The 25,294-nt window shown below is 38.9% G+C and overlaps 1 protein-coding gene across 1 annotated transcript in view; it reads right to left on the reverse strand.

Annotated features, from left to right (window-relative positions):
- Positions 1 to 25,294, reverse strand: part of stag1a (stromal antigen 1a) — a 44,183-nt gene that overhangs the window by 7,759 nt on the left and 11,130 nt on the right. Inside the window, exons 2-18 of the mRNA XM_023262510.3 lie at positions 8,074 to 8,296; positions 7,449 to 7,569; positions 7,116 to 7,271; positions 6,631 to 6,727; positions 6,456 to 6,532; positions 5,361 to 5,565; positions 4,987 to 5,138; positions 4,651 to 4,724; positions 4,410 to 4,533; positions 4,105 to 4,203; positions 3,920 to 3,999; positions 2,637 to 2,744; positions 2,302 to 2,416; positions 2,069 to 2,186; positions 1,703 to 1,806; positions 1,071 to 1,163; positions 408 to 701 (exon numbers count right to left, since the gene is read on the reverse strand). Coding sequence (XP_023118278.1) covers positions 408 to 701; positions 1,071 to 1,163; positions 1,703 to 1,806; positions 2,069 to 2,186; positions 2,302 to 2,416; positions 2,637 to 2,744; positions 3,920 to 3,999; positions 4,105 to 4,203; positions 4,410 to 4,533; positions 4,651 to 4,724; positions 4,987 to 5,138; positions 5,361 to 5,565; positions 6,456 to 6,532; positions 6,631 to 6,727; positions 7,116 to 7,271; positions 7,449 to 7,569; positions 8,074 to 8,102 — 2,046 coding nt within the window. The 5' untranslated portion in view covers positions 8,103 to 8,296. The remainder of the gene's footprint in view (positions 1 to 407; positions 702 to 1,070; positions 1,164 to 1,702; positions 1,807 to 2,068; positions 2,187 to 2,301; positions 2,417 to 2,636; positions 2,745 to 3,919; positions 4,000 to 4,104; positions 4,204 to 4,409; positions 4,534 to 4,650; positions 4,725 to 4,986; positions 5,139 to 5,360; positions 5,566 to 6,455; positions 6,533 to 6,630; positions 6,728 to 7,115; positions 7,272 to 7,448; positions 7,570 to 8,073; positions 8,297 to 25,294) is intronic.

Here is a 25,294-nt window from a genome sequence, read left to right on the forward strand (position 1 = left end):
CATGTTTTTTGTTTTTACATTATTTCTTCAGGAAATTGTGTGAATGGTTGGTTATATTTCCTCTTTTTTGAGAGTAAGTTTGAAAGGAATTAATAAAATAAAGAACATATATTTTTAAATTTAAGTCTACAACCAAATTAAAGGTTTTTTTTAGGTAATGTCAGTTTGTATTTAACCGTGACAGTGTCTTTGAACCAAATCAGAGCATATGGTATGCTTCTTAACCACTGGCCTGCCAGAAAATTACAAGAGTGCATATTTCTAAGAGTGCACACATAATCATTTGCAGACTGAGACTAAAATTCAAAGGCATGCCTCTGTTTCAAAATCCATGGATCACAAATACATCCACAAATCCTTTGTCCTAAATCCCCACCAAACCATGCTTGTTGTTCTGCCTTTTGTACCTCTTGCAGCAGCTCTTCGACTGAGTGTGCGAATCGATCGGTCATCTCATCGATGAGCTGTGAGCGCGCGATGTCCACGCGGTTCATGATGGTGTATTCTTCAGAGCAGAGGATGCTGTAGGTCTTACTGCAGGCCTCCAGCACGTCTGTCTCAATGTGCTTCTCCACCACCAGCCGGATCTGCTTCAGTAAGGCGTCCAAGTGCTTCTCCATGCGCCCGGCGCTGTACACGTCCAGGTCGAAGTACTGGGGGATCTGCAGCAGGTTGGCTACCTTCTCCGAGTCTGCCTGGTACTGCGTTAAAAAGATGGAGATTAGAATTAAATAAAGACAAAAGGAAATTTAGTGCATATAGAAACAAGTTATTAAAGAAGTATACAGGAAAAAAAAGAGAAAAAGAGCCCAACTCAATCAGTACCCGAGCTTTGTTTCTGGTCCTTGGTCAGTTAAATGGTCAATTACATTTTATGTATTTAGCCAGCACACTTGTGCAGAATGGCAGCTATTCAATAGCACTTCTCACGACTACATAAGTCACAACTTGATCAATTATTTCGACAAACAGATCAGTCTTCTGGCCAAGTCATTAGTCAGTGTCCTCTCTTGTTGGCCTTGTGCAGGCTGCAGGCCGAAGCAAACAAACAAAAAAAAAAAGAACTTTACCTTGGATAACAGCATGGGCAGAGCCATGATGAAGTGCTCAGTCAGTTTGTTCTTATCGTCTATCTGGGTCTTCCTCTCCTTTGCTGTCAGCACCTGCATAAACGGAGAGAAAACTTAAGGTCAAATATTCTATCCTCTAAATGTGAGTAGGAAAGTTATTTATGTGCAGGAAAATTAATGCTACTTCGTCATTAACATAAAACTGTCTCCGAGACTCTGCCTTTTTTTTTTTTTTTTTTTTTTTTTTAAAGACATTTCCTTACTGCAAAAGGATGCCACATGGACATATCTACACATAAATAAAAATCACTAAACAGAAATAAAGTGGGCAGAAATGCTTGTTGCCCAGTAAAGGTAAGATATAATATGACAAAAAATAAATACACAAACAAGCATAGTGCAGAAAATAGGAAATAAAATACAAATCCAGAACATTACAGTTGGATATCATAGGCTTTAGCATTTTTACTCACAAGTTAAAACCCTGACCTAATTTTCTCCAAATTTTTCTAAGTGTTGCTATGTTGGCTGGTGTATTTACCTGCTCTCTAATTGCATTAATTTCACATTTCATACAAAATTCAAAGCTGTAAAAGTGTTTAAAAGGTATGATGCGTGTACGTTTGACCCACCCGTTTGCCGGTGCCTCTGCCGACAGGTGGGTGAGCCTCTGCTGCCTGTCGGATGGTGCACACCATCAGCTCTATTAGCGCACTCTCCTGCCTGTCTGACAACACTGCAGAGACAGACAGAAGGAATCAGGAAGACGCAAGAAGAGGAGAGGGGTGCAAATGTTGGAACAAAAGTGAAACCGACTGACAGCAAAGGTCAGAAACAGAGAGAGGGATTAAAAGAGAGACTGAGTCTCAAGATGCAAGATTTTATTACATCATCTCTTAAAGCTGGCTCGTAGCTGTGATGTTGTACCTGACGTGAAGTAGCCTGAAGCTATTTCACAGGTTTCCAGAGAGAACAGTGTGTGAAACAGTGAGTCTTACTCTCTTCTCCCTGCACAGGCTCCTCCAGCAGAAGTTCAGTCATGCACTCCCAGTCTTTCAGCAGCTCCTGAGAGCTTTCCCACAGCGAGTCTACCAGGTAGGCTGCATGCTCATGGAGCTGCAGACACAAAAACATGTAATGTAAAATACTTTTGTGTGTACCAAACAGTGACAGGTTGCACATGTGCTGGTCTGTTCAAGATGCATGTTTGTGTGAAGTGTGTGAATGTTACCTCGCTCTCTAAAAAGAAGAGCACCAGCATGCGGATGAGATTTCCGTTGGGACTGCTTCTTCCTCGGCGCTTTGCCAACGCTTCTTCTGCCTGTGGGTCATGGCGACTGAACAATCTGATACAAAGAAAGGGAGGAAGCGAGAAAAGTGTTGCAAAAGTGGAAAGAAAGAAACCCAGAAGGAAATGATAAATACATTAGTGTAAATGCAGCTATTAAACAGCAAATTAGACAGGCAGATCATATAGATATTTCGACAAGAGAATAAAAACTGCATTCCAGAGGACAGCCAATATTTCAGGTCAAAATTATTTCAAGATTTCAAAATTGGACTCACTTTCTGTGAAGGAACTCTCCGGCAGCAACAGCCACTGGGCGATGAGCAGAGTAAACCAGATGGTACACATTCTCACAGTCCTCATTGGACAAAGCGTCTTCACTGCCCCTGCAACAGAAAATCACAACGAGTTACATCCACTGCAGAAATGTCCATATAAATCATACTGGCTTTGCAGTGAGAGAATCAAAATAACACTGCAGAAAAATATATAATGACATGAGGTTGTGCACACTTAGTCACATTTTTTTTTTGGCATCATTCTGAACCTTTCAACACCAACTGCAGATAACAGTCAGCCATTTGAAACTTATTGACGTCATGACATTTATACTAAAAAAGAATGCTAATGCCCTCTAATCACCTCTCTCAGCCACTTGAGTGGGAGTCTGGGAAAATGCACTCCGTTCGAAATATATACTAATCGAGACCCTCTATATAGTGGAATTTTAGCAATTGTTTGTGAACCCTTTACTTAGTGTTTTTAAATGTTGAAGCAATGGTTTGGACTTGTGCTATAGAAGGCTGAAGAAGAACTGAACTGCATTTTTTTCCCCTTCAGACCCTCTTTCTGCCCTCCTTCTAACCAGCATTACGTTACTACTCATACACTTCCCCTATCCTCTCCTGCACTTTCACTGTGTTGGTTCCAAGATTTCTGGCTTCCATCTGAAGCTAACAGCTCAAATTGATCTGGTCTGGAACCACCACGGTGCTCCACTACTAATGTTCACTTTAAGGGATTCTGGAGAGAAAAATCCTCGAATTCAAAGCAGTCCTCTATGGGAAAGGCACAGCAAATTTTGTGTAGTTCTACATTTTTCTCTGGCATGAGGATGTCACTGAACAACTCCTTCCTCCCACATCCACATCTGCCCCCTTCTCAGACTGTTGTCTACTTTTTAGAATTATGCAGTAAGTGGAGATTGGCTCAGAGCCGGGGACAAAGCTACAGTTCACACTTAATACTCAAATAGCTGGAAAGACCAGAAAATTTGAAGGGGAGTTAAGCGAATTGTGTTAAAAGTAGAATTCTGAGGAAAATGTGACTTGAGTCAATAAAGTGCCCTATTTCACAACAAACTAACCAAAAGATTTGCTTGATTGCGAAGACTCTTTCAGATAAATGGACTCTGCAGAACAACCCTAGTTAAGCTCTGCTTCAAAGAAAAAACGTAAATCATATTGGGCTTGTAGTGACTGGATATCTCTGTGACTGAGGACAATTAAGAAGCCAACTGAGAACACTGGTAGACGTAGAGAAAAGTATCGAAGTTACTCACTGCAGGATGAGCGTAACCAGTCTGATGGCCTCTACAGCCACATCATACTCCTTATCCAGTGTCATCGATACTATTCGATCCTGCCAAAACATACAGAATTGATTAGATACACAGCAGCAAAGAATTGGAATAAATCAGCAGAAAAACAACAGATAAGTCAGAGCGATTCTTATTACTGGTGTTACCTTGAAGCGGTTTGTGAAAAGCTCTAGCTTAGGAAACAGTTCTCTGTTTGTGTACAGGTTCTGCAAAGCCTTCAGGCACTTCAGACGCACCTCTCCTTGCTGAAAAAGAAGACGCAGATCAGAATAAGCAAACATCTCAAATAAAATCAGCAGATGGAGGGCTAAAAATGGACCAGTCTGTCTTTGTGCAAATATCACTAGAGCCCTTGAGTCGTTCAGTAGAGGTGCAGCTAAATATCAACCAAATCCTGGAGAAACATGATTGAAAAGTCAACAGACAGATGGTTGTGTGAGTGTGTGCTCACCCTATCATGTAGTGTCCAACCGACATATTTCAGGTAGCTATCATTGAGAAATGCATCACTGTACATCTTCATCCACACTCCGATCTCCTCTATGCAGATGGCTCGGATCTCAGCAATCGCATCCCTGGGAGACAAAATGACCACAACTGTCAATGTGTTCACTTTTTGGTTCAAAGTTAATGCTATTAAACTTAATCATTGACTATACAATGTCAATGAGCAGCTGGCAACTACAAAGTACCTGTAGCGATGCACAAAGATACCCTTGAAGATGGAGTTCATCATATTCTCTATTTCGTCCTGGTTTTCTTGAAGCTGCAGAAAGAGAAACACAAAGCTACAGGTAAGATTTTGATATACAGGTAAAAAGTACGGCATTAGTTTAATGAAAATAAATTATGATCAAAACCATTAATCCTCATTCATGATTAAAGAAACTTTTTTTTGATAGAGATTTTAACTTTCAACTATATATTCTTGATTTTTGCAAAGACATGTTAGTATCCTATGACTATTTGAAGATACTCACAAATGCCTTCCATTAAACAACTGCAAAAAAACCAAAATTGTATCGAACCTCCTTCCTCTTTTGTAGTAGCAGTTCCAGCTTCTCGTTGGCTCGTTTGCCGGCTATCTTGTTCCTCTCTGCCTCATACTGTCTCTGTGTGTTGTCCTGGTGAATACTGAGGTTCAGCGCAACGTTTACCAGCGCAGTCATCAACTTCATGGCTATACAGAGACAAAAATGCACAAGTGAAGTTCAAACACATACTCAAATGCATTCAACATTTCCTCCTGGGATTCATGACATTTTCTATCTCTCAGTACAATTCTAAATTAAATTGTGCAAGAGGCAGAAAGTTCCAAAAACACTTCCTTAACATTTTAAGCCACAGGTTTTTTAGTAATTTTACTGTCTTTGCAAAGACTCCAAGACTATCTCATTGTTACCTGCTAATGTGGAGGTGTGTCTGAAGGCTCGCACTTGAGAGTCAGAAAGTCCGGTGAGGAGAGAAATCACAGTGTCCATCATATATTCATCATATATGATGCTGTACTGACACTGGCGGATCAACACGCAGATAAACTCGCAGAAGTTGTAGCGGAACTTTTTCCACATTGGGCCTGGCATGGTTAGAGGATAATCCCCACTGTCCTGTTGACAAAAACACAGTGATAACAGTGACTTTACCATCCTTCAACAAGGCAATTTGGCTTCAAGCCTCTGTGTTAACAAGCTTCTGTGCATCAAAAACTGCAAACATTACTCACTTCAGTGTCACATTTACAGAAGTACTTAAGTAGAGATACTATACGACCGGTGACATTTCATAGAGTTTGGGGGATATTCTAAAATCAATGTCCGATTTCTTGTGTTGTGTTGAGAAATGACTTGCTGTTACTGAACTGTAAAACAAATGTTCTGCCTGTGCCACACATGTGTGTATGATTGGAAACAGTTGTGAAGAGATTGTTTTTCGTGACAGTGACACTGTTGCGATTTTATGGTTGGAGGAATGTATTTGTTACCAACTAGGAGCCAGAACTCCTTTCATCTCTTTAACCACTACTATTTGTTTGTGACTCTTTGCTCTGCTTATTGTACTGTGTAATGTCAAAAACTTGTAATGTGGTAAGACGTTCGTTAAAAAAAAAAAAAAAAAAAAAACATATAGAAACTGCGTGATTTGCACCTTAAAATGTGCAATTTCTCTTTGCACCTGCTTATGAGTATTCTTTTTATGCATTTCGTGTTGAGAAATTAAAATACAGTACTATCTAACTTTAAGAGATGAAAAGAAACTGACCCAATCTGCAGTTTAGGACAATAATGAAAGAACATGCAGGAATCAAACATATTTGATGCTTTCATTTTCCTGTGCAGGACTATTTTTGTTTTAATGAGAACCTGAGAAAAGCACACACTGTGCACAAATGTTTTACAGAAAGGCAATATAAAGTATTATTACTGCCAATAAATAGATATATACATCCTTGCAAACTTTTATATGATGGTGTTTTGTGTAGACTGAGGTAGACAGTTACCTCGTCAAACTCCTCAGTCATCTTACGGATGATCTCTGCGTTCTGCATGTTCCTGAACATCTCAATTCTCACAGTGCCTGGTTACAGAATAATAATAGCAGATTTGTTATTCGAGTCAGCCGAGACATATGCACAGAACAACAGCTTTCAGTATACTAAAGCTTTGTAGCCTTACCTTTGCAACCTGAGCACTGGATGAAAAAGTTGATAAGGTCTAGCAGCGCCAAGTCTCTGTCCTGTTTGTACGACTCAATCCACTCATCCACCACAGACTGTTCAAACACACAGAAAAAAAGACACAAAATAAAAATAGTGGGAATTTTACACTTCTGCATCTATTAGCTCTTTCTGTGTCACTTTAGTATTCGCCCCAAAACACACATGGGAAGTGAGTAAATATATTTCACATATTCTAAACAGCTAAATTCAAGAAGTTTTAAACAACAGAGTAAAAGCTACAACTGAAAGAAATTTCAGATTGATTAGAAGCACTGTTAAACCTGAGTGCTGTATGTGTAAAAGAAGGATCCTGTGAGATACATCTATCTATATAAGGTAAAACAACCATAATTTGACAATAAATAACGAAACTGTCATAGAAGTTTGCAGTTTGGAGTATGGAGATTTCTGAAAATGAAAATCACAGCTATGTTCTCGCACCTGCATGGCACTCTTGCCCAGTTTGACCACCTCAAACAGAGTGACGGGGTCTCCGCCATCGCCGTTATGTTGAGCCACACCATTGGCTTTCCCTCGCCCTCTGGTCACACCCACACTTTTGTCTGTCGGCGACTTCCGGGGTTTCTTATTAGATGCCTGTGAGGGAGGGAAATATCAATTACAAACAAAGAACCAACACAAACATACACACTGGGAAACGTAACAGCTTATTACTGCACTTCTTCCAAAATAAACATGCATGTGCACCAACAAACTTCTTTTCTCTTTAATTTCTTCTTTCTTAACACACATTGCATTGATAGAGACTCATACCGGTGCTTGTTTTCCAGGCCTCCCTCTCTTCTTCTTGCCTTTCACCTCTGGATCTTCCATCTCGCCCATGCTCATGCTTAAGCCCACTGCATCTGTTGCCCCAGACTCATTTGACGAGTCCCTAAAAGAGCAAAACACATATGCTTTTATTCATCCACAGAGCAAATTAAATGTTCAATTTCAAAATTACAGACAATGTTATTCAGAGAAGTAAAACAACAGGGCTATAAACCAAACCAATTACTTGTTTTAGCGAAGTCAAACACTAACACAATCACATGTGCTTTTACAAGGACTATTTCCTTTGAGATCAGACACCCGACAAAATAAATGACATTTCAGAACTAATGTTTACATATAAACTTACCAGATGTACCACTTGAATAACAGCTATTCCTAAAAATATTTTTTATCTATTGTACTGAACAGGGCTTCTACAAAGATCACCAAATTAAATTTAGGACTTTTAGAGACCTTTTTAATACCAATACCAGTGCAATTAATTACTTGGCAACATAACCAAAAATATATAAATAAAATTATAAGGTTACATTAAACAAATACAAATGAGCAGCTCACATCAAGTTCACCACTTGCCAATCATGAAATAAAGTCTTGTACTCACTGTAGGACAGGAAGCTCCGAGGTGATCATCCTAGTCAGTGGGGGAGCTGTAGACCTGTGCAATTCTTTTTATATGTGTCTTCAGGACTGAGCTGTTTCGGATGGGAAGATGTAGGCACAAGTCTGGGCAAGTCTGGAGGAGGGGGGGGAGGTCTGGAAGGGCAGGGAGGAGAGCCTCCAGGACGGACTGCACTGACTCTCTGGCACTTAACTCTCTTTAGCTCCTGAAAGAAAACAAACAAAAATAAAGAAAATAAAGATTATAATATGCGTTTCATCAAAAGTTAGCCAGTAGCATCCTTAATGACAGCGGTGCTCTGAGGCAGATACACTATCAAATAAATGCAACACATGAACATGTATACATTCAAGTTAAAGCTGTCACACTATTATGATGTAATAAAGTGATTGCCTCAAATAATTTGTGATTTATTGAATAAACTGTGACTAACAACTGCTCTATATAGTCCTAATGGTAATATACATCTGACAGTTGTTACAATTGTTTATATTATATTTGAATTCTCAGTGTCCAAAGTGTCATAACTGTAAATAGTCACTGAATGAAGCAAGAGACAGCTCAATCTTTCACTCAAACAAAATAGGATGTAGAGCTGGAAATGAGGTAAGGAGGACACCAACTGGCCAATTTAAGAACTACAATAGCAAAATGTGGGTTGTATAGAGAGGACTTGCACACAGAAGTGTTGTCAAACAAGTTGAGCACAAGCCGCACACATTTCTTTGAAAAAAATACCAGTCCAATTTAGTGGACTTAATTTACTAAATTAAGGGCAACTTTAGTTCAAAACTTTTAAACTTTTTGGAAGTAGAGTGATAAAAAAAGACAGAGACATACTATTAGTCAATCAAAGCATTGCAATTAATTTTTAAAAAGTTAGTTAAAGGTCCACAAAAGTTGGGAGAAATAGGATTTCTCGCAAAAAAAAAAACAAAAAACAAAAAACAGCACATGTGAAAATCCCAGGTTTCATGTTTGGTGCAAACTAAATTAAACAATGCAAAAATTCTTTGCAGCCATAGCTGACTGCAAGGGTAGAGTCTCCCTTAAAAAGATTTGCAAGTAAGTTATAATTATAACATTATTCCTTGATCTGTTCATATGCTAATAAGAGCAAAAAGCTGAGGCTGAGCAATACCACACTCAACCAAAAGAGGCAGTATGATCCACAAAGTCCTCTGTCCAAAGTCTATCTCCAAACAGCCTAATTGGGTTTTAACTGGGGAAAGTAGGCTTAGAAAAATCAACTAACACTCAATTAAGCCACAGCTCAGTTCCAATCGAGTTCTGATCACCCACAAAGTGTTTTAGGGATGTATTTTCCCCAGAGTGTGTGTGAGTGCATACGTGTGTGTTTGAATGTAGGTCTGGGCAACAGTAGGGGGCAGGCTAAGAGAGTGTGTATTTAAATACTGTCTTCCACACAGTGTTTGCACTGTGGAATAGCACAGGCAGGAGAGCCCCGTTTCACCATGCTGAACTACACACACTCTCTTACACTTGGAGACACACACACCAACACAGTCGTCTGTCTGGCTCACTGTTCTCACACAGCCAAGCCATCATCTGAACAAACTGTGAGACTGTGAGAAACAGACAACAGGTGTGTAAAGGATTTCAATCATTCAATCACAAGCAAGAGAGGCTATTGTTAAAAGTCTGCAATCCTGGAGGGTGATTAATTGATTGTTTAATAATGTTTAATACACTTGAACAGTAAATCTCATAACAACCAGAGCCAAGAGAGGGCAATGTATGTTAACAGCTGATGTATAACCTGCTGGTATGCACATAACCTTCCAGTTATCATTCCTACTGACAGACACAAGACCTAAAAAAGCACAGAGAGACCTGATTCTACTGACATCATGGCACATATATTTGTATGGGAAATAATCCCTGCAGCTCGCGGAACAGTTCTCAAACATTTGTATGGACAAGGAGGAAATGCTGATTTGCATAATACCACAATAAAGATGCCAAATCCATCTGCTTTGTAAAATATCTTTCTGTACCCATAAACTGGGCATAGTCATGTAAAACCTGATGTCTACGTAAACAAACCCTTTAAATTAAAAAAAAAAAAATCGAACATTTTCTAAATTATTCTGCCAGTCACAAGTAAACTTGTAAACGTACAAAATTTAATTTAGATGCTGGCATGTGATCCGGGGAATAGGCAATACTTGAAGTTAAGAGAAAGGAACAGGAAAACTTTAAAAAAAATACTAAAATAAAAAAGCAATATGAAGTCATTTAAACATCACACATAGCCTGCTTACAAATGTTATCACTATAGATTGAAGTATGTGAATAAAATTTACACACAACATGGTCATGCGTCTTAAGTTGGTCTCATTTGCGTTACATAGGGTAAATTTGACAGCCGTGTGGGTTTTCCTTGAAAAATGTCCATAATATTGGAACAACTGATCACAGCATAGTAAAAGTATATATATTCTGAAAGCTGTTTTCATGAGGAATTCAAATATGTACTTCATTTTTTTCTAACTAGTACTGTGAAAGTTTTATTTTTACTCAAAAGAAAATTTTCGGGTCAAATTAAGTCCACTTTTCTAGTCAACATTACACCATTATAAAGCATACCAAGTGAAAATCTGATTACAGATTCAGATTCTACACATTTCAGAGATTACATACATATAAAAATCAATGATACACCTTACATGCAATGGAGTTCAACTACAATCTCATATTTACCTTTTTTCTATGCTGGCGCTTGCTACTGTAATAATGTGAACATGGTCCATGGAATACTATTGAATGTTCATTAGGTACAGCAAGGCAAGTTTATCACGTTTATGCATAAATTGTTTCCATACAGAGTGAAATTACAAAAACATAAAATTCTTAAGTTTTAGCCTAATAATAAACAGTTACACAAAGACTTGTTTGAACTCGACTTTCATATCCACTCACTTATACCAACATGTATGATCAGTGTCAGTTCAACTTACTTATATAAGCACAAGTAACCAATTTCTCATTACCAACACCACAAGCCTCTATTAGCACTAGCTATTGCTACACAGTTCTGTACAATATCAAGGTCAGCACATCTAAACACAGCAGCACACAGGAGCTTCTGATATCTGAAAATTAACCAAAAAAGAAAGATGATTCAAGATAGTCATGCCTGTTAAAGAAAGATGATCAAAAGCCAACACCTCCTTGGTTAATGATAGTCTTACATGACTTACAGGAAATGTGTCAATTTTTTCCATCATGGCTGCACCAGCAAGTGAGAATGCAAGGGCATAGGGTACAGTACTAAGTAGGGCTGCCACAAACGACGCGTCGACGAATCGCCTGAGCACGATACGTCATCAAAAGCGGAAGTGAGCGCGCAATGCAACAGAAATCACCGTCCGAGTGGCGCGCGGAGCACGCATGGACATCCGCGCTGTATCGTGCATATATAGTATATGCATATATTATATATGCACAATACAGCGTGGACATCCGCGTTTACGATACAGCGCGGACATCCGCGCCGCATCGTGCATATACTATATATGCACGATACAGCGCGGATGTCCATGCGTGTTCCGCGCGCCACTCGGACGGTGATTTCTGTTGCATTGCGCGCTCACTTCCGCTTTTGATGACGTATCGTGCTCAGGCGATTCGTCGACGCGTCGTTTGTGGCAGCCCTAGTACTAAGTCCCTGTGGTGACATCTGATGGCTGCTGCAAGCTTCACAGGCTCATTGCAATATTTAATCTCAGCAATGTCAAACTCCTAATGAAAGTTGCTTTGCTCCCGTGTCCCAACCGCCGTGTCCCAACCGCCTCCACCCTCATACCTGTCTCATTTCAGTACCAATATAATTCCATACAAGGCAGATATCTGTTTGCAGTTTACTGTTCTCAAAACTAGAGAAAAAATGCTAAAAGTTGATACCATGGACCTCAGGATTCATAAAAAAGACTAGGTCATATCATGCAAAAGAAAAAATATTTTTGCAAATTATGTAACATCTCCACCCTTTTAGGAGACCAGTATATGATGCATGACCACATGTATTTCTTGGCTGGAGCCTTGAAGTACATACTGACTGCAAAACTATGTGTCACTTTTATATATCTTGGGGAATAAAGAAAAAAAAAGACCTAAAACAACCATTACTTTCATAACATATATACTCTTTTTTTTAGTATTTATTTGGAATGTCAGCATATATTTATCATCAAACAGTTCAACTTTTTGATAATCATTTTAATAATTACAGTCTGTAATATGATTATTTCAGACAACATATTCCTCTTGCACACTTATCAATAGGTTTGTTTTGGAGGATGTCTACACATGACAATAATCACGGTCTGGTCTACAAACAGTAAATGCATCAAGTCTGTGCTCTTATTTGACATGAATCTGTGCATTTTCCTGTTATTTCTGACCATTGGATAAACAAAAATATCTTTTATGCCAGAATAAATGAAATCCCAATTATAAAAACTAGTTAAAATATTGTGTTTCATTCTTATTTCTTATAATTTTGGTACTAGTGATCTTCCTTTGGTGACGGTTACAACCTCTGGGACATGCAAATGTGGAGGCAGAGACAGAAAACACCTGATAAAAACAGAAATACTGTCAAAAAAAGCTATTAGGGAAAAACGATTGAACTCTAAATGACGGTAAATCTGTCTGTAATTGACAGGGCACTGACCAATGATGCTGGTGTTAATGAATTATCATCTCATTAAGTCTCATCATCTTGAGTGATTTTAATTTGCAGATAAATCCCAGTAAAACACCTGACATCATCCAGAGAGCCAGCTGTGGCTGAAAATAATCAAAATGCTGATGCAGGGCACCATGTGCACAATGAAACGACACTACACAGTTGGGACTGCACGCTAAGCTTTGCTGAGTAACTGGATTAAAGCCACATTCATGCAGCCTCACATGACTGACAGAGCATAAAACAGAGGAGGCAGGACTGCTCTTATTATGTAATTTCACAACCACCCAACCCAACAACTTGCCCCTCTCCAGCTGGGGATGCTAACCCCACCTCCACCTCCACCATCATCCCTCTGCACTTCACAGACAGCTGGCCCTTATTTTTTTTTACCCCCAACATGCTTCGCCTTTCCTTGCATCATCAGATTATCTTTCACCGAAGGGACAAGAGCCAACTTCATTTGAATCAATTCTCTTGTCATGTTTTCGCTCAGTCCTGAGCTACACAGAGCAACGGGAAAAGGGTGTGTATGTGTGTGCGAGCTGTGAGCCCGACTGACCCATTATCGACCAACAACTAAATAATCCTCAACGCACATTGGCTTTCCTCATTTTCTCAGCACTCTGGCACCCTTTCTGGCTTCCTCACACTTGCACAAACACACACACACACACACAAATACACACACACAAATACACACGAGTGTAGCAGCTTCAACAGGAGGCGATGAATAATTTGCAGCGAGTCTCCTGAACTGCTCCTCAATTTTGGAGGACAGGACAGAAACTGCCAACTGCATTCATGTTGCCCCCTCTCTCACCCTTTCTCGGTTCAGTTCGGTTTACATAAATGTAAACAAACAATCTTGACAAATGAATCACAATGTTAAACAAGATGAAAAGTATTGCTGCCAAAGGAGAACAATAAATTATACATGTAGAGCCACATTTTTGTTTATTACACTATGGCATTATGAAATGTATTTCTTCCATTGCAGCCTTGCAGCACTTGTTTGTCCAATTGCTCTGCATATTAGTAGGTCCGAATCTTTACCATTTCAACCCAAAACTATGCCATGTTATCACTGTAAAATGGTAAACGTCTAGTTAGGCATGCTACAAACATAATGCAAATTCAAATGTCTGAAAAAAACAATAACTTTCATAAACAATGATTATTTTGCATTTTTGCTTAAAAATAGTGGAGGAACAGAATGACAGCCCAACTTTCAGTACCAGTTTACTTCAATATAATAGATGGTGGTTACATCACAAAATATCTGATCCACCAATGGTGCACCGCCTACAGTATGAGTATTTTTCAGCAGGTTTTTGCCAGTGAAAAAGTTTTAAATATTGCACAGGAGGAATAGTAAAAGTCCTAGCCACCATAGACAGCTGGTTAGATAGAAAAGGTGACAGGTGCTTCATGCACTGTGCAAAAAACTAACATCATCATTATGGTACGCCTTGACTTATGCTGTACTATCATTACAGGCTCCGACACAGCTACTTAGTTATGCACAGCATAGACATCACAGTATCGTGCTATATAATATTAAAGAACGAGCAAATGTAAGAAAGGTTAATAGTATTTACATCAAACAGCATGGGACAAGGAAAATGCTATTAACACAAATACACTTGCCAGGAGAGGATTTTAATTCGGGCAATATAAATGCAAGCGGTTGTGTGGCAGGTAGCTGGCTGGAGGGCAGTTCCTCTACTTGAAGCACTTCAAAACATTTGCTCTGACATTCCAGCTGACGAGGCACACTGTGTGCAAGTGTACATTTCATCTCTAACGGTGTCAAACAGCATCGGGGGAGGCTGATCTCTACAAAAACTGTGGAGAAACTTTGACTTGGCTTATATTGAGTCGAGGATTTCATAAATAAATTACCAAACTGAATTGCAGCCCAGTTAGAATAATAAAACTTTATGAAGCTACTTCAAACAGAAAGATTGAACTAATATTTTGTCTGGTTTATGAGGAACATTAGGAGCTTAGCGCCATAAAAGATTAGATGAAAACTTCTCTGTTTGAAACTAATTATGTTTGTCAAAAGGGATTTTGTTGAGCATGTATTAAATAAATTCCAAAAATTGGACACTAGGCATTACAACTTTCTTAACGCGACTTGAGGATTATAGGTTGACTGGAAGATATTATTTTGGAGAAGCTCAACCATTGTCTGGCATTGCTTTCAGGCATGCACAGGTGAATATCATGGATAACTATCAAAACAGTACATATCTCTATACTGGTTTGCAACAGGACACTACATCTTGGTCTACATCTAGACACTGGTACACTTCATAAGATATTCAGCATGTAACTGTAGCCACTCATGCTTAACCAGGCAAAGGTTGGGCGGTGCAGTTGCGAGAGCTGCTTCAGAAACACTTAAACAAAACCTTAATGATGACTACCTGCGGTCTGCCGAGTCATTTTATCTTCTGTGTGTATGAGTGTGTATGTGTGTGTGTCTACTTAAGAGTGAACACAAGACAGAGAGACAACGAGCGAGCATCTGAGAACCACTTAACATGCATGACATGTTCTCTGGGAGGCAGGCCGGTGTTGCTATAGCAACTAGTGTGGGTCATAAGCCCGGCGGTGATGGCATATTTGATTGGCTGAGTGGAGACAGGAGGGACCACAGTAAGGGGGGAGAACAGAACAGAACGGGACCACTTACAGAACCAGTCAGTGCTCCGTGAATTCTGACTTAAAGAGTCTCGTAAGAGTCATCCAGTGTTGGTAAAAGTTGTTTTCAGACTGGCTTCTCTGTCCCTCAAAAATCTATGATGATGTTCCGCATAAAAGTAAAATGAACTTGGTGTCTCCACTTTTACAGACACCATTCATGATGCTGCTAAAACCTGGGCAGATGACTGGAAGAGCCAACTTAAGGTTGCATTTAATCAATCTTTCATTATTTAAATTCAGAGCCACAATGAGGTAGAGGCTGCATTTACAATACAGTCAAGCAAAATTTAAATGCAACCACTGCATTGATCTCAAAGGTGCCATAAGAGATGGACTTAGAAAAATAAACGCAATTCCACCAGTGTCATATTCTAAGGTGCTGCACTGATGACTGATAATAAATAACATGAATACTGAATATCATTAAATACTGTCCAGCATTTGGCATCTGATAAGCCTTCTAACTCATTCATCTGCTACTCAAGCTGGACTTCCGGCATCATATTTCATTTCACACTAGTATCAAAAACAACAGGAAACCTGCAAGTGAAGCCACCAATAAAGCCATTAAAGTTATTTTTTCTCTTTTCTGCTTTTGGACCACTACAACTGTATTCAGACACGCAACACAACTGGATTAAAAAATACAGGCATTTGTTTCAACAAGCAAACAAAAAGACAATGCAACAAAAACTTTAACCTTGCTTAAATTTGACCCAATGCAATGCAGCATCATTAACAAGTGTGTTTCTGTTGCTCTCTTTGCCACTGTGATGATAAGAGAATAAAACCGTGACAATGTTTTACAGTTGGAAATGGTACTATAACTGCTGTGGATTGTGATGGTGTCTAATAAGCCCTTCATCTCATTAATCCATTACTAAAACCAGCCTTCCCAGATTATATTTAATCATCTCTGTACCTGAAGCCATAAGCCCTCTCCAAAGCAGTTTAAAGCAGTCCTGTTTTTGGTCTGATAAGGTTGAGCTGTTTTTTTTTACTCCATCTGAACTGCTTGACAGATGGTCAGATAGCTTCAGAAACCTTTTCCATTTTACTGATGTCAGATTAGACGGATCTGTTGCCTTTCCTTTCTATAACTTTTCAAAACAGGTCATCATTCGACAGCAACATTTAAGCAAAATAACAAAGTGAAACTTCTGTTGTCAGGTTATATGACTAAGCTAACGACAGAGTGGAAACAGAAGTACTGTGAGTATAATAAATGCATGGCAAAACCTGAAAATGTATGACCCATCCAGCTAGTGATGGGGTGAAATCATATCCAGAGTAATAAATCAGTTCCAATGCCACAGGCTTCTGTGGCGAGACAGAGAAAAAACCTTGACAGAATAGCGTAAATCAAGTTATACAAAGCGTCTTTCACCAAAGCTGATGCCTTTCATGGTCACATCATGCACTTCAAATGTGAAGATTTTGCTGGGATGAAAGCAGTGTTGAATAATTTGACTTCATCAAATATGACACTTGAAATAAGGCTCTAGTCTCAAGGCAAAAATAACTACACTACTTTCATAAAAGAAATATAGAAAAATGACACTTTTGCTAACATCAGAGAAGAGCTCCAGTATACAACAGCTGCACTATCATTGCAACAATGAAGGATAACTGATCTACAGAGGGAACTTTTCTTTCCTTTTTTACCCCCTTTTTCTAAAGGGAGATCAGAAAGTGCAGGGTCAGTCACACTGCAGTACCACCACAGCTGGTAGTGATTCAGAATCACTTGTTTCAGTGGTACTTCAGCAGTGAGGATACCAGTAGCCGTGGGGGCCCAACACTTATTTCAGTCCAGACAAACAATAGTTGCAGAACTTTTCTACAGTATCTAGGCTTCCATCCAAATGTAGCACAAACTCTTAACGGCATGCAAAGAAAAACAGCAGGAGAAAACACTAATAAATGAGTGTTTCCATCCACTAGTGCAAATATTGGGAGTTGTTATGTGGAGAAAATCTGGTGGCACCAATTTTCCTGTCAGTAAACCACATCAGAAGACGATAGCGTAACAAGATGGCACAAGAGTGCCAGTTAAAACTCATGGATTAATTTGAAGAATGTTACAGTGTATGTGTTGCTCGACACTGATTTTATGATTTCCTTTGCTGTATATCAACTAACTTCCTTCAATGCAATACATTTTTATGATATTTAAGTTTGGGGTTTTTAGCATTAGGGTCAGGTTTCACCTAGGTGTGAAAATATGTAAATGGATATACAGTCGGGTACACAGCTATAGAGTTGCATTTGGCTGTCTTGTTAGATCCAAAAGTATTTGTTTTCTTTTTGAATATAAGTTAGAATTTGTTGGTAATTATATCCCTAAGGACTGTTAAAATGTGTAAAAAAAAAAAAAGTCCCTCTCATCAAAATATAAATCAGTTTTGTGTTGTATTAAAGTAACAGCCAATTGGACCAGTTGGTTGGAGAGCTGTGCTACCAACGTTAAAGTCATGAGTTTAACCCCTGTTGTGGTTAACAAGTTTTTCCTGCACTCCCGACCTCAAATAAAATGTAATTTTTCTCTATTTCTGCCTTCAACTATGTGAATTTGCTACAAAGTTTTTGAAACACTACACAGCAGCTTTCACAGGTTGTAACAGTAAGGTGACTATTGCTTTCAAACGCATTCTGCTCAGTATACTTTGTGGAAAATACTGGTGGCTGCATATTTTCCTTCTGAAAACTCAGCTAACACACACACACAACACCACACACACCTTCACTGCTGTCGTGGTCCCTGCTGGCCGATTGCTCTGACAGCTATAACCTGGACTGCATCTGCTATAATTGGCTATTATCTCCAGAGATGTAGTGTGGTGGGTCCCTGTTTCCAACACTGTGGGCTACAACTGCACAGTGTCTGAGATTCTAAAAACACAAGACTGGATTCCCTACTAATAAGATCAGGAAGGAAGAAGCAAAGACGGGTTACTCAGACACGATACATATCCTATATGCAGCCATCAATAAAGCCAATCTGGATGCTATTTCTGTCTCTACGGTCAATATTAAAGCGCAACTGACAGACTGGATCAGGACATACAGCCTGCCAGACGTGTACTTCCCTCAATGCTCCAGTCTGGAGAGTAAGTGGATGAGTGAGGTCAGTGTTATAGGATATGAAACAGTGATCCTACATTGTAGCAGATGTTAACAAAATGTCCTGATGGGGCCACACATAGAAAAAATGTGTAAATGTACTAAAAAGTTGTCAGTTTTTACACAAAGAAAGAAATACAGACAAAAAAAAGATAAATCTTTGGGCTGTCTGCAAGACAAGGACTGTCACGTTAAGTAAGCTACGACTCACAATAAACCTTGTTTTTATAGTAGCTGTGTCACTCAGGTTGATAGATGGCACAAAGCAAAACTTCAAAGTAAGGTGACAATGAACGCACAAAGAGATTCTACAAGAGGTCAAAGGGTCACAAGGACAATTTCATTGTCAATGCCGAACACATGCGACAACCATATGTATGCTACAAAAAAATTTATTCCAACGAAAGAAGCAAACAGGATTTTTTTGACAGAATCAACAGAATACGTACTTAGAACCTAAATCTGATTTGGAACATGCAACTGAAGGAGTGGTGAAACCATTGCTATAAAAGCAAAAAAAGTGAACTCTTTCTGTGAAAAAGCAGTCACATATTAAAAACAACACAACTGCAGGCCACGGTGTCCCTATATTTCAGCTCTGAAACATGTGAAAGTGAAAAGTTTTGAGTAACTTCACATTAATAAGCCATGTAGGCAGACTGGAAGCCACGAGCCCATTAGTGAAGCAAAATTGATGGCCTTGAAGCAAACAAAAGTTGGGTACAAGCAAAAGTCACTACATAGAAAACTGTCCACTGGCTTACTTAAAAACTACAGAGGAAAAATCAACTGAAAGGAAACTGGAGAGGAATTTTTCTCTCTTTATATTACAGCTGTAAGCTCATTGAATGCAGCACTCTGCAGAGCTGAATGGCACACGCTAAAGCTGCTTAACTTTGTTTCTCCAGTCTCTGTACACTACAGCTGCCGACTTGCTGAGTCGATGTTACATTGAGCTGAGGCTGAAGTGGATTAACTTCTCCACCTTTCTCTGTGGTAATAATCAAAAAGTGGTTTGGACAACATTGTGGCAGGCTGACTTATTAAAAACTGATTGACCATTTTGTCTGCACAAATTGAAGTTGAACCCTGCAAAGCACTTATGATGTTGGTTTCCGTAGCAACATCACCAGTAAAAGACCTCAAATGAAGCAATTTTCTACACCACGGCCATTCACCGCTCATTATTTTCTCAAAAACAATTCATCTTGACACTTTGAGCTTGAGGAGAATTTGACCCAAATCAGCCTCAGCAGTTATCTGTAACTGTAAACCATACTCCGTATCTCCTCTCCCTCCTGTCAGACTGTGGTCTCTGCAATGTACTTTTAACACCACTCTTTATAAAGGCACTAAGATGTTGTAAAGAGGCAGAGTGAAGTGTCTTACTCTTCATTCATCTTGTGTTTATCCCTCAAGAGTGCTGCAGCAGTGTCAAGTGTGAATGCTGGCCGCTCGAGGGTATCAGAGCAGCTTAGCTTGGATGGATTTAAATGGATTCAATTAACTTGAATCTTGGTGGAGCAGGTGACCTGAGGGATCATCGCATGATAGGAAAATGAGAGGGTCAATCCTCTAAGCAGCAGGTCTAAGTTGCACAGGGACCTGAATGAACCAGGAGCTGGACAAATGTGCTTTGAGCTCAACTCAATGCATGTATATAATGTTGCTGAGTTACAAAAAACACAAACTCTTAAGTAGTGTTAAATGAAAAAATGTAGATAGAAAAAGGCTTTAACACACTGATGATGTCTGTCAGGAGTGAAAATAGCCTTTTTCCCACAAGTGCCTGAAGGAAAAAGACTTGAATTTACAAGGAAAAATGTGTAAACCACCTGGCTAGGTGTCATATAGCCCTCCAGACATCTGTAGTATGTGTGTATTTAACACAAAAAGCCTGTAATTAAGTCAGACAGCTTCTTGTGTTGTGCTGAGCTTGAGAGCATATCAGTCTCCCCACAGATAATACTGTGTACTCTATTGTTTTGTTTTTACCTTGTGATCTTAAATAAGGTTCATAATAGAGCTTAAACAATTTAAATAACTTTTTATAACAGATTCAATAATTTGTCAAGCAAAAGCAACCTTCAGTCACTGGTTCTAGATTTTTTAGTGTTTAATTTTACATTACCTTGGGCCTTGAGAAAAAGTGTTAGACCAGTTGAGAGACTAATCACCAGATTCATCAACAAAAACAACTGTAAACTGTAGCCCCACTTAACATTATTATTATTATTATTATCACTACTATGCTCAGCTGTTTGAAGACAACACTTTGTTAAGTCAAGCTTTTCTACATTTCTACATAGACCTGTTTTTGATGTAATGTCTGTTAAATTTGTGCATTTTCCAACATGTCAAACTGTTTCTTTTCCCAAATAAGCTATTTTTAGTACAAACACAAAGAACTGTAGTGTTTATCTTAACTAAAATGAAATTAGTATAAAACTGGAAAAATTATACTTTAAAGTAACTGACCAAAGAATAATGAAACATTGTTTTACAGCATTTAAGTTCTGTGTTAGACTGTTTTTTAACACTCTAGGTGACTGAAAAATTGTGCACGATAGAGTGCAATGACTGGTTCGTCACTGACAGCTAATTAAATTAAGAAGCCTTAATAATATAAAATATGTCTGTGCTTTTGAAAGGATTTCAATTAATCCTGTTCAAGAGTGCAGAAAATGCTGGAAATAAGAAGACAGCAGAAACATCTCCCTGCTTGCTTTGGCAGAAAAATAAAGACAGAAACCAAAAACTGACGACCTCAAAAAACTGTTTTTCTAGCATGTTATTGGCCCTAACCTGCTATAGTCAAACTCTGCATTTTGAATTTTACAAAATCAATTGGCCAAGGTCATAGGCATTATGCTTGTAAGGCGCAGTGAGAAGCTGTAAGCGACAGCATAAATGTAATTAAGGTTGAAGTGCTCACAGGAACGACTTAACAGCACAGTGAATGGCAATCAGTGGTAGTAACTGACATATGATGAACTTCTATAATTAAATATAGTAGCACAGTGCCTGCAATTACAAACCACTGGAGGGAAACTGGTAAATTTGAGGACTTTTCTGTTCTACAAAACACTCTGGCGAGAGGCCAACATCGAGTCAACAGTTCAACTCTGAATAAGTGACTCAGTTTTAACATTCTGCAGCTGCAGGGCCAATGAGATCCATGCAACAGTGTGATTAGTAAAACATGCCAATGTTAAATATTTCAGTTATCTAAGACTATTTCAACTTGTCATACCCAGCACAAGCAATGCTTTTTTTTTAACTGATAGTGCTTCAGTTTGCATCAGATATAGTAGTGTTTCTACTACATACTGGTATCTAACTGCAGCAGACTGTCTCATAGTTTAAATCTGCAAAATACATCAGAGGAGGGAAGGTAGGGGGCATGGTGGCCAAAAAAATGAACAAATAGTTTGGAAAGTGTGATCATCTTGGGTTTATGTCTAAAATGTGTGGTAAGTCTGCATGAAGTATGTTATTCATGCTAGAAAGTAATAAGAAGAAAATAAAGAGAGCTGAGCAGAAATCTTTTTTTCATAGTGGTGAAAATACACAGTGCTTTTAGACAAACCCTACCATTACTTTTAATTAACTAACCACTACGAAAAAGATCCAAAAAGTTTTGGCTTAACTAAGTTTTGCTTTCATACAAACCCCCCGCTGTGTGGGACTTCTATCTCGCTTATTTGTTTCTGTTGGTGTGTTCTAAATTAACTAAATCATCTAGCTTCAAACTGGGAAGAAAATACAGAAATGTTCTTTGTGTGGTGTAAAGAGAAAGTCAAAACACATATATCCACAAACCAACTTCATCCTGTAATGTGCAACACAAAGCCTTGAACTCATATTCCCAGTGTTGCCAGGTGTTGGTGTGCGAAGTACAGGATGAAATGACTGCTACCCAGTGCACAGCATTAGAGGCAATGCCAGAAAGGAAGTCAAGAAACAATACATTAGAGGAGTAAGCATTTGTAGAAACACATTTGCAGACTAGACAGAACTGCTGTGCTTGTAAAAAATAAAAAAAAGGAACAGAAACAGACTATGGTAACAGCAGGCACTAACCTGTATGATCTGTACATGCTGCAGCAATAACCAACTACAAACAGGAAATTTCAACAGGCCAAACAGATACATCATGTACAAACAATGCCTTCAATTCACCTAAGCTGGCACGCTAACAGCATGACATCTCAAATACTTTCTCAAGACAGTTCTATTATTGCATTTTGTGATGCTTTTTCATAGAAATCAACTGCAGAATAGCAGAGGTATGTCAACTCAAGAGATGCATTAAGACTAACACCTGTCAGTTCAAATTAAAATGACAGTAAAGTGATGTTAACGCCTTTGCAACTCAAGAGAAAAAAAGAACTGAAATGCACCTACTTCATTTCTGCACAGTTCAAGAACATTTAGTTGAAACTGATACAAGATAAATCTAGTGAAGGGCAACCATGCCAGCCACGAGTTAATCATCCATATTGCTTTTAAAGTATAGTATAACAGTGTTTCACTGAAGGGTGCCTTAATAAATGGGAAATACTCGCATTTAGGACATTACTGGTTGCGACTCAAATCACTGTACTGCAACCACTGCATTCCTTTTCATCACATGGGAGATAAGCAATAAAGTGAATCTGAATCTGAATTGAGTAAGATGTAATTACAAATCTTGAAATGTTGAGTTATCAAGAGGAAAAAATAAGGATGTAAATGTCCCATGACAGGTACCAGAAACTTTCGCATTGACAGACACTGCACTTTTACTTCTAAGGAGTATAATCTTAATCTTATTAATCTGTAAACGATTTATGGAATAACAAAATTATTGGTATGTTGCATCCAAACCTGATAAGGTTAGTCAATTGATGGACTAATCAACAAAAAAAATCAATCAGCAATTATTTTGATAAGCAGACATATTGCAAGCAAAAATGTTCAAGTTTCTTTTGTTGCAGCTTCTAAGATGTGAGGATTTGCTGCTTATATTATGGGTTTTAGTAAGCCAATGAAGCTGTCTCAGTGGAGTTTTGCCATTTATTATATAGACGACATGATTTATCATTTAATTGAGAAAATATATACATATGAACATATAATAAAAAATATTGATTAGTTGCCACCCTATTTGCATCCCCACGTCAGAGTTGTGGTACTATCATTTCTTATTATGTTAGGGTAACAGTATAAAGCCAAGTATGACAGAATCCTATTACAAGTAGCCAAAGAGGAAAATTAACCTTACAGGTACCAGAAACAGAGATAAAGAGATACTTTTAAACCTTTACATTTAAGGAGTACAATCTTGTAAAAGGAGACACTGTTTACTCCTGACTGCACTTGAGCTGAAACAACAAATAGATTAATCAATTAGCTGAGGATTAGAAAATGCATTGGCAACCATTTCAATAAAGGATCAGTTGTTCAGCTAATTTTGCAAGCTAATATGCTGCTGTTTAAAAAAAAAATGTTGTTTTGTTGTCTCATATGTTAGACAGCTGAAATAACGAAATATCAGGCACTGAGCTGGTGAATGCTCCACTATATTTGCCAGAGGGTCGGTAAATCTGTTTGTCTGCAGTGTGATGTGATGCAGGTAGTGTACAGTGATATTTTTTGTTGAAAATAGCCAGTTTCTGAGGTCAAAATAAGTCCATTTGATGTAATCTAATAAACTGAACTTCTCATTATGTTGTCTTTGTTCTTCTGACAAGTGTGGGAACAAGTCCTGGCTTTTGAATCAAGTCAAAACAAATAGTAACAATGTCACACCACTCTCAACTGCAACACATAAAAATCAGCAAGCTCTTAAGCCTTTAAAGCCTCTCCACAATGAAGACCAATCCGAGCCTGACTTGTGAGCTTGAACCACAGTCAGTCCCTCTGGGCCACCACTACAAGCTGAACCACCAAGACAATAACTGCACTTTATCATGGTGCCAGCCTCCATACATACTGAGACCAAAGAGCCTTGGCCTTATAATGTGGAGCAGCCTTGAGGCCAACTGTGGCCGTCTGGTTTAACCAGATTATGATTATGTCACACGGGAGATTACCCATCCAACACAGAAAGACACAGTCAGACACGTAGTCATGTTGCCTCGCAAACACACACTCTCATAAACATACAGCCATCTGTTATTGCCACAAACTACTGTACGCTCGTTCTCTGCAGCACACAAAGTCTGATCTTAGCACAGAAGGAGGGGAGGGGAAGGATGCTGTATGAACTGCACAAACTGATAAAATCTCTGCTGAAAAATAGATTTTTTCCCTCAATCTCTTGAGAACTACCTCTGTGAATAAAGGATAAATAGATCATAAGAGAGAGAAAAAAAGGGCAACACTATGGAGAAGCATAAAAGAGACAGATGAGGCAGGGAAAAGGCAATGAATGTTTCTCCCCCTCTGTGTGCAATGGCTGCCTGCTTGGCTGCAGCTGACGCAAAATGGAGCCGCAAGAGTGAAGGGGGAGACGAAAGGGAGGGTTTAGGGGGGCAAATGGGAGGAGGGGTAAGGTGGGGAAAGAGGGAGAAGTGTGACAGCAGCTCAGAGAGGGGGGGAAAGCTGTAGGAGAGGGAGCAGAAAGAGACTAATTTGCTCCTCTCTCATCTGTCTGGGCTCCCTCTC

The sequence above is a fragment of the Amphiprion ocellaris genome, chromosome 20, assembly GCF_022539595.1.
Source record: "Amphiprion ocellaris isolate individual 3 ecotype Okinawa chromosome 20, ASM2253959v1, whole genome shotgun sequence".
Lineage (NCBI taxonomy): Eukaryota > Metazoa > Chordata > Actinopteri > Pomacentridae > Amphiprion > Amphiprion ocellaris.